Source organism: Zeus faber (assembly GCF_960531495.2).
Source record: "Zeus faber genome assembly, chromosome: 1".
Taxonomy (NCBI): Eukaryota; Metazoa; Chordata; class Actinopteri; order Zeiformes; family Zeidae; genus Zeus; species Zeus faber.
In genome coordinates, this window is record NC_137193.1 from 22,825,958 (window position 1) to 22,836,142 (window position 10,185).

The following is a 10,185-nucleotide window of genomic DNA, read 5'->3' on the forward strand; positions in this document are numbered from 1 at the left end:
CCGTACCCAAATATTGGAACGTGAATGAGAATCCTTAATTATAGAAGCATGATGCACAAGTCAATTCATCCTAATTATTACTGCCATGTGTGGGAATGCCTTGTTGCATGATCATACAATATGCGCATAAGAAAACATACATCATGGTTTTACAATAGCAGCACATTTGGATTTTGCTCATTATCAAAATTCATTATGTATGCTGTTCAGCCAGAGATACTGGTCTAATCGGATCGCTGAAGGAGCTCCGCAAACTTATGAATTATGGAAACATTTTGCAAATGCATGGAACTATATGTGTGTGTAGGTGCATGTGTGTGTGTGTGTGTGTGTGTGTGTGTGTGTGTGTGTGTGTGTCTACATTAATACAAGTCACACTTGTACGTGTGTGCACGTGTCTGACTGCGTGTGCACACACACATACACACACACACACACACACACATAAGTCAAACCGCACACATGCTCACACGCACATACAAACACTGCTGTTGAAGGCTCCACACTTGTACTAACGCATGTGTGGAGCATTGTTACAGCAGCAGGGCCGGGGAGGCAGATGCATGGTGGAAGTGAGGGGTGTGGGGGTGGGCGTGGGGGGGGCGGATGGATGGATGGATGAGCCAAGGGAGGGAGGAAGAGAGGGAGGTACGGAGGGAGGGAAAGAGCATATGGACAGCCGTGGATAAGCATTAGCAGCCCATAAAAACAGCTCATTAAGAAGTTCAATCTGTTCGTCAAGAGAGAGAGGGATATGGGGAGCTAGAGTAGAGAGACCGGGAGAGAGAAAGAGAGAGGGAGGGAGAGAGTGCGAGAGAGGGAAAGAGGGGGAAAGAAAGAGGTGGAGAATGGGGGAGTGCAGATAGTGGGAGATGCTGAGCTACTCTAACTGTGAACTTGAAAAGTTAAGAACACAGAAACACACACCTATGCACCTATAGGGAAAGTGTGCCCCCCCCCCCCCCCCCACCCCACCCCCACACACACACACACACACACACACACACACACACACACACACACACACACACACACACACCACACCTGGCTACATTAATCCTCTGAAACAAAAGTCCCCCTGATCCCTTGGAAGGTGTGCAAAGTGTGTGTGTGTGTGTGTGGGGGGGGGGGGGCACACTTTCCCTGTAGGTGCACTATTTCTGATATTTGTACCAATGCATTCCATAGGGAGAAATGTATGATGATGCATGATAATGTACCAATAGTGAACCTAGCTTGCATCTTGCTGGCTTCTATTTTGCCCCCATCCTTCCCTTTCCTCTGATCCTCATTCATTCCCCCTCGCTCAGGTCACTAATTATAACGAGAGCTCAGCTTGAAATTATAACGCTTTCAGGACAAGTGGAATGTGTCAAACTAGAAGGCTGTATGGAAAAGTGTTTGCTTTGAACTCTCTCTATCTCTTCCTCTCTCCACCCTAGAACCAAAGAGAATGGCTTTGACCGAGAGGGGGCCCTGCACCCGGACGTGCACCCAAACAAGCGGCCGTGCACCATAAGCCCCGGCCAGCGCTTCAGCCCGTCCAATGGCATCTCCTACCAGCCCAATGGCCTCCCCCACCCGGGCCCGCCTCCCCCACAGCACTACCGGCTCGACGACATGGCCATCGCCCATCACTACCGTGATACGTACAGGCATCCCCCCTCCAACCACCGGGAAATCCGGGAGAGACCTCGGCCTATCGGTGAGGATTTGGGGGGAGAGAAGTCTATCGGTGAGGATGTGGTGGGGGAGAGAGGTCTATTTCTGGGGGTGTGGGGGGAGCGGTATTTTGGGAAGGATGTGGGGGGGAGATGTCTATTGGTAAGGATGTGATGTGGGGGAGAGAGGTCTATTGGTAATTGATGTGATGGGGGAGAGAGTTCTTTTGGTGAGGATGTTGGGGGCGGGGGTTTGGTTCTATTGTTGAGCATGTGAGAGAGGCTAGAACTCCATTATTGAGGCTTGTTTTTTACTCTATGGCACATTACAGAATTTCACAGTAATATTGTTATTTTATGGTTAAGATGGTAACGACATTCACAGAGGACTCCGGCCACAATACTACATTTATTCCTCATTACCTCAGTGTCTTTAAAAGTAATCATGTCACAGTTCATCATCCCCCTAGTCACCACAGCCAAGACATTTAACTTTTTATGTCTGAAGAGAAATTATCGTCGGGCTCAGAGTAACCCGGTTGTAGGAGTGCCGGGGTTTACTCTGGAAGCTGCTGTCCGACCTGCCTGAAACGCCCTTTCTGGAGACCCAACCGGAGCGTTGGTCATTGTGTCACGGTTGAAGCACTCTGACCAGACCCAGCCATGATGAGGCTGTAATGACGCCTTCGCCCCCGCTCTAAAAATAGGAGGGACATTTACCTTGTCTCGCCTCGGTGATGGATGGACCAAGCTGGACTAAGAGTCTCGGTCGCTGGATCCCTGCCCTCTGGCTGGGAGAGGAGGAGGAGGAGGGAGGGAGGGAGGGAGGAAGAAAAAGGGCAAAATAAATGAGTGCTTTGAGAGTGCCAGCCGGGGAGAAATTGGATGATAACTGGAAGAACGAGAGTGAGGGAACGATGGAGGAATGGAATGGGAGTCAGTGGTGGGAAAAAGTCGTATCCTAAGAAAACATGTCCTCCACAGAACATCATGACCTCATATTTCAGTGTAAAGACTCATTCTGTATTAACCTCTGTTGGATTTGAGCCAGATGTTGATGGTCCGTTTCCCTTTATGGTTTCTTCTTAAGACTGATGACATTTTTACAACCTAAGTGTATGAAAAGAACATTTTAGTTAAAAACATATTTTGCCTTGAAATGTTGTGGACTGAAAGTATAATTTACTCCACCAAGCACGAGTAATTGTTCACCCCTGACTTTGTCTCTTTTTTTGTCCATCCTGTCTTGCTCTCTCCCCCCCTCCCTCCATCCATCCCTCCTCTCTCTCTCTCTCTCTCTCTCTCTTTCTCTCTCTCTCTCTCTCTCGCTCGCTCTCTTTGTATGGAGCAGGCATGCACGCCGGGTCCCGGCAGGAGGAGGTGATCGACCACCGGCTGACGGACAGAGAATGGGCAGAGGAGTGGAAGCACCTTGACCATGTAAGAAAAGTAATAACATTTTTATTACTATATACAAACACCTCTGTCTGTGAGTAACATTTATTTGCAATGTTCTCTTTCCAGCCATATTGTAGTTGTTGATCAGCAGTAGTTATGATGTATTATATTATACTTTATTATATATTATATTATATTATATTATATTATATTATATTATATTATATTATATTATATTATATTATATTATATTATATTTATTATTGATTTGCTTTTATATAATTTTTTGTTTTTATTTATTTATTTTTATTTATCACTTTTTCAAAACAGTTAACACACAGGCCAAAACTTTAACACGGTGGCCAAAATGAATTTTTTCAAATACATGACACAATGTTAGCTAATGAAAAGCTTTTGCAATCAATCATTACGTAATGGCCCAATAAATTCTAACTGTTTATCAATACACCCTGACGTGGTTAACCCCCTATAATTATAGTGTGTACCATAAAAGGCCAGTAAACATATCACAGTATGGGCTGTATTCTTTCCTCCTGAAATTATTTCACCAAAGACAACCAATGCAGAAATAATGTCACTAAAGAGCACCAAGGTCCAGAAACAAAAGTCTTTATTTTACGTTTCCAATTTCGGAAACCTTTACAAAACCTTTATTCTTTACAAACTCAATGATGCTGTACAAACAGAAGGTAAAAAATAAAATCCAGAAGGCTAACAAATCACTGCGAAAACAAAGCAATGTCAACGAAGGCAAAACAAATTCTTTGTACACCACATTCAGTCCATTCCTTCGAAGGGCCCGTCGACCTCTCCTTTGTCCTTGGCCCCTTGCCTCTCACTTGCTCCATTCTTAAAAATGGACACTCAGAAGCGAGGTCCTTTAAGCATGAATAGGGACTGATCGCTGGTCGCTGATGAACAATTGTGCAAAAACGTTTTGCACACGTGCACAAGAGGTTCACATTCAAGAGAGCCAGTTGCATCAGCTGTGACCAAATGTGTTCATTTAGTTTGACATGATTTCCTCAACCCAGTTTTGCATCTTCTGAAGGGACGTAGAGAAATTACTCTGTTTTCCCAAAAGGAATACTGTTGTGCTCATACGGTTATGACGGAGATCAAGTGGAGCCCAGTTTTATTACAAGTGTCCTACTCTAACACAGAGCAATTAAACAGTGTTTCATACATGTACTGTATGTTTTTCCTGTGATTTGTATATTTTTTTTATTGCATTTTTTGTGTGGGGATGTGGAGTGGAATGATGTCTCACACACTCACACACACACACACACACACACACACACACACACACACACACACACACACACACATGCTTGCGCACACTCCTTCACTGAATTCCAACACACCAATACACCAACAGTGTATCAATGATCAGGATTTAACCCAGAGCTCTGTCCCCCTCTTCTCTCTGTCCCCATGGGTCCCACAGCTGCTGAACTGCATTATGGACATGGTGGAGAAGACGCGGCGCTCGCTGACAGTGCTGCGGCGCTGCCAGGAGGCCGACCGCGAGGAGCTCAACTACTGGATCCGACGGTACAGCGACGCCGAGGAGATGAAGAAGGGAGCCGCCAGCGGTCAGCCACGGCAGCAGAGCCCCGCAGGACAGGACAACGCCACACCAGGTGGGACATGGGTCCATGGAGATACCTTTTCATTGACATTGAGGAACGATAGCTCTTTAGATCTTCACGCCACGCCAGGTGGACTGTGGTACGAATGGAGAATGGAGAAGGGCGGAGATCTCTCTTTAATTACATTGAGGAACGATAGGTCTTTAGATCTTCACAATCTATTCTCCATGTCGATTAGCATACATGTGTTTTCAGTGGCAAATGGTAGATGATCCATTGACATTCATGTAAGTCGCTCGTCTTTAAGGTTCAGCGTTTTATTTATCACCTAACCAACCGTACAAACACATGGTGCTTTGCGTGTTGGGACTTCGGCCGGGACAAATTGAGGTCTGACTCGCCGTGTCTCTCCAGAAATTCACCGGGAGCTGTTGCACCGGCCGGTGTCCTCTGGCTACGTCCCCGAAGAGATCTGGAAGAAAGCTGGTGAGCCATGTTTCCATGTCTATCACTGGCACACACACACACACACACACACACACACACACACACAATAACACACGCACACATGTAGACACACTGGGAAGGGTAGAAGGGAGGGAATGAAGGCCGTCTTATTTCCAAAGCTGGCTGGGGATAAGAGGGGAGCTCCTCTTTAAAGCCGCTCTCCCCTCCAGCATCCCGACAGTGTGGCCTCCCGCCGGATGCTGGATTCATGTGTCACGACGCTCTCGGCAAATCATTTGTATTAGATACCGTACGGTGGGATGTTAGAAGAGGGTTTTGTCAAGCCACCCTACGCCACATATTCCAAAAAATGATGTCAGATAGTAAAATGGTTTTATGGCTCCGGCCAACAAGGGACGTGAGCAGCTTTAACGGTTAGTCCGATGGTTAAGCCATAAAACGGGAGCAAGACGGATGATAGCTTTTTTTTTTTTTTCGGCAGTTTCGCCAAATGCCATGAAAGACAAAAACAGAAGTAGTTAAAAACAGTCTAGAGACTAACAGATGGTTATAGACGATGAATAATGGCGGCGATGGGCGACAATAGACGTCTTGAGAATAGATGTTTGTAGCTGGCACCGAAATAGCAACGCTCTAAATCTTGAAACGCAGCTGGAATAACCATTATCACTATGCTGCAGGACCAAAGGAATTTTCTGGAAAAAACAAAGGTTTTTGAGAGGTTTGAGAAAGCCACTTTGTATTCACAGTCATTGATACAGTATATCTGCTTTTTAAAACCCTTGGAGAAAAGAAATTGTCCCCTTGCTTGACCAAGCATGATGTGTGAGATACTCAGAACAAGTAATATGCATTTAAATTGAATTGAGTATCACCACCGGGACACCGCCGGCTCCCCACTAGTCCGCTCCCCTCCCCGGCTCGGATCGATCTTGCATCTGAAGCATTTGGTGTGTAATCACAATTCCATACACAAGGCATATATCACACGGCACCCGGGCAATTTCCCAACTCCAGCGAGCACAGTAGGTTAAGGGAAAAACCGCCCCAGTTTAACAATTTCAGCTGGGGCTTTGAAACGTCTGTCTGAAATAGCATGGCTTGAACTTGGCTGGTATTGAAAACATAGATTTAAGTGCTTGTAAAAAAAAAAAAAAAAGTCGTCTTTTCATGCCATTTTCATGCCATTCAATGAATGCCACTTTGGCTCGTGAAAGACCATGAAGCCCATTAGGGTGGACCTTTCCCAGGTACATTTTTCCAGCTATTTAATTCTCGTATTTTTCGGCGTTTGCAGGATTCTTTTCACTTCAGTCACGTGCCTCTCTCGCTGATGAGCGACTGATTTAAATGTGACCCAGGGAGAATTTCTTTTTACACATTTTTTTTTACACAATGGAGTGCTGTGGTGAATACATCTGTTTGAAATGGGCAAAATGTTTACAGTTGGTGATAAATATTCAAGCACCTTGCACGGTGTCCTACCGGTTCCCACTTCCCCTCGCCGCATGGGCCTCTGGGATCACAATAGAAATGCATAATTTAAATATAAATTGCCTTATTTGCATACACAATTAGTCAAGTTACAGGCTTGATGGGAGCAAACAAAAAACCCTCCCTTTGCTTTGACGTCGGGTTGGAATTTTCCCCACTTAATACCAATGCAGCAAGGTTATTCAATGTACATAATGAGTTTTGGTTTTTTTTTTTGGGGGGGTGGGTTATTCGGAGATTACCTGGGATTAATTGCCGCCTGGTGTGTGGGAGTTATTTGTCAAACTCAAAACCTTAAAAACAAAATAACGTTAGTGCCTTGTTTTTTGCATCTTAATCAAAGACAAGAATCATCATTACAATTTATTTTTTCAATTACCCATGCGTGGCAACTTCATGCATCCTTCTTTTAGTACATCTAACCAATTAAACATGCCACAGTCACCCCCCATAAAAGTGAACTCATTAGTCAGGGCTATGCAAGGCTGGTGATTACAGTGTATTTAGCTACTGGTTGATAAATATTACTTCCTGCAAATCAAGTAAGGGAATTGATGGAGCAGGTGCAGCCCAGTTTTCTATATTAAGGATATTTAGATTTGATTTAAATGATGTGTAGAACACTAAGGCAGGAGCCATCTGTTTGCTAAAAGCCTATCCACAAACAATGGCTTCTCCGGGAACGCAGTGGAGCCTCAGCAGTTTCCCACTCACCCAACAAATTCTCTTTTGTTTCAGTTTCTAAGTCGTCCTCTAATTCTCCTGTTTGGATATTAAGAACAATCACTGCAACACAAGAACCGTTTGAAACAATACATACTTGAACTAATATGAGCATGTTGTTTTACTGTCCTGTCTTCCTGCCTACGCTACGTAAATAACTTATCAATCGGAGAATGTTGTGGTACTCACCGTTAAAGGAAAATTCTGGTATTTTATTTGAACCTAACCTTGTTTTTTCGATCATTGGGAGTCAAACCGCGTTAGTCGGCTGCATCTCTCTCGCAATAACCAGGCACTCAGCTGAAGCCATCCTTGGCTTGACTCCCAATGATAGAAAATACAGAAGTGTCTCTTTATGGGAGCTTCCAGAAATGCATGACGGTATTGGGGATTGTGGCTGTCCTGGATCCTGACCTCGAATAACCTAGATGGCAAGTCTTTGATAGGTTCTGCTGCCCCACTCTTTCCAGAAGAGGCGGTGAACGAGGTGAAGCGGCAGGCCATGTCCGAGCTGCAGAAGGCCGTGTCCGAGGCCGAGCGCAAGGCCCACGAGATGATCAGCAGCGAGAGGGCCAAGATGGAGCGCACGGTGGCCGAGGCCAAGCGGCAGGCGGCCGAGGACGCGCTCTCTGTGATCAACCAGCAGGAAGACTCCAGCGAGGTGCGGCGGACTTCGGCAGCATACTTCCATTCCACCTCTGTGTCAAAACCCGTTGTCATGGCTCCCCCCGTTCGCGGATGATACCATCTTGTTTGTCAAAGAAAGGCCTCCCTTATCTCCTCATCCTGTTCGGCGACGGCAAATCGCTTACGCCTTTCGAATGTGAAAGGGGCGGACGGCGTTCCTCGGCTCTGGATCATGTAAATAAGGGGGTTAGAGGAAGGATGCAGCAAAACAAGGTCAGGCAGAGCATCCCCCCGCCCCCCCACCCCTTTATTCCAGCGACCGTGTTTAGAAAGGTGTTACCGATTCAGCGGGGAGGAAATTAAGGAACGGGCTTTTTCGGCTGCTAATCACCATCCGAGACCTTGACGTTTAATCAGTAAAGTGAGAGGGAAACGCGGCTCAACATCTGACATTAATTGCGGGAGGGATGTTTATGAGAGAGAGGTAAGTGCCCTCGAGACAGATTTTCAGAGCTGTTTGGAACGTCGGACTCCTGTTTCCTGTGGATACGCAGCAGCCGTGCTGCAGTCGCTCTCCTTGCGGTTTCCACAAAATATATATATAAATATACATATATATGAGGAGGCCCTAAGTGTAATTCAAGATGGGTTTTTGATCTGCTCTGCAATTTGTTTGGGACTTTGTAAATGCAGAGACTGGGGTTGTCATGTGCAATCTGTCACGGAGACATATGATGATAATCTTTTACTCCATGAACGCAGGTTCTGCGCTGCATGTGCCGTCGTCATTCATCAAACGTTTTATTGAATTTTTTGTCTACATGCAGGGAAATAATAAATAGCGGAGGCCTATTCAAATTTACAGATGCCCCAGAACGCCATGTGAAAAGGGGATTGTTTTCTTTTTTTTTCCCCAAAGATAATTACTTCATAAAATGAACCAGTTTTTGTTATCTCCTGTTGTCAAGTTATTTTTGCCATTAACTCAAGGTCCTTTCTCGTTTTTTTTTGTGATCTCAAGAAAATATAGGGAAAATGCGGGAGAGTGGCAAAAATAACTCCAGATCTCAAGAAAACAAAGAAAATTATCCCGTTACCACGGAAAACAGAGCAAAATTAAAAGGAATAGATTCACAGCCTTTACGGGTTCCGTACAAACTGAATCTTAAATAGCGTTCATAGACCTGCTGTCGATTGGAAGCTTGATTACTATTCATCAAGTGACCCGCTGCCAGCTTCAACAACTTTTGTTTGACTAACTTCTCCACCGCTCGTTCTTTTGGTTGCAGAGCTGCTGGAACTGCGGCCGCAAAGCCAGCGAGACGTGCAGCGGCTGCAACACAGCGCGCTACTGCGGCTCCTTCTGCCAGCACAAGGACTGGGAGAAGCACCACCACGTCTGCGGCCAGACCCTGCAGGCCCAGCAGCAGCAGCAGCAGCAGCAGCAGGGGGCCGGCCAGCCGCAGGGGGCCGGCCCGGGGCCCGACACCCCGGCCCCCGTTAGCTCCTCCGCCTGCACCCCCAACAGCGGGGCCGGCAGCCCGGCCGCCACCCCACCCGCCGCCACCCCCCGCTCGGCCACCCCCGGCACCCCGTCGTCCTCCGCCCTCGACGGCACGCCGCGCTAAGAGACTCGGGTGGGATGGAGGGTGGAGGAGATGGAGGCCCCTTGGCCGTGGCGTCCCGAGCCGCCACCGACTGTCTGAAATTGCCTCACAAAGATGCTAAGATGGCCAACAGAAAGAGAAGTGCGGATCTTGCGGCACAGTTGTAGCGGGGGAAGGAGGTCCATAATCGGGTCATATTGACTTGCCATGAATTTTAAAGAAACGCAAAGATATTCTTTGTTTTTAATGAATTAATTGGATTATCAGTGTCCTTTTATTGTTACTATTGCTATTCTTGGTGTCTATGTTCGTTGTGGTGGTTGTTACTGTTGATGTCATTGTTGCTTCTCTTCGCATTTCCTCCGTGTAAATATGAACATAAGGGACTGAGCGGAGATCGCCGTGGAAAAAAAAAAAAAAAAAAAAAAACTCGAGACAAGCGTATGTGACCCCCTTTTTGTTTTAACGCCTTCCTCCCCCCCCCCCCCCCCCCCCCCCGATTTTATTTTATTTGCTGAAACCCGGGACATGAAACTCGTTGACCTCAAGAAGACACTTTACCAAACACCATACCAAGGAATTACGACTAGC

At 46.3% G+C, this 10,185-nt stretch overlaps 1 protein-coding gene across 2 annotated transcripts in view; it reads left to right on the forward strand.

The window, feature by feature from the left end:
- The window catches only part of runx1t1 (RUNX1 partner transcriptional co-repressor 1), a gene marked incomplete at its 3' end in the record, with an annotated part of 57,965 nt that extends 48,350 nt beyond the window's left edge, over nucleotides 1-9,615 (forward strand). The window contains exons 6-11 of one of the 2 annotated variants that reach the window (XM_080002564.1): nucleotides 1,443-1,735; nucleotides 3,013-3,101; nucleotides 4,531-4,726; nucleotides 5,090-5,161; nucleotides 7,831-8,021; nucleotides 9,277-9,615. In XM_080002564.1, coding sequence (XP_079858690.1) covers nucleotides 1,443-1,735; nucleotides 3,013-3,101; nucleotides 4,531-4,726; nucleotides 5,090-5,161; nucleotides 7,831-8,021; nucleotides 9,277-9,615 — 1,180 coding nt within the window. The remainder of the gene's footprint in view (nucleotides 1-1,442; nucleotides 1,736-3,012; nucleotides 3,102-4,530; nucleotides 4,727-5,089; nucleotides 5,162-7,830; nucleotides 8,022-9,276) is intronic. The other variant, XM_080002565.1, reaches the window with a different exon arrangement.
- Between the last annotated feature and the right edge of the window lie 570 nt (nucleotides 9,616-10,185).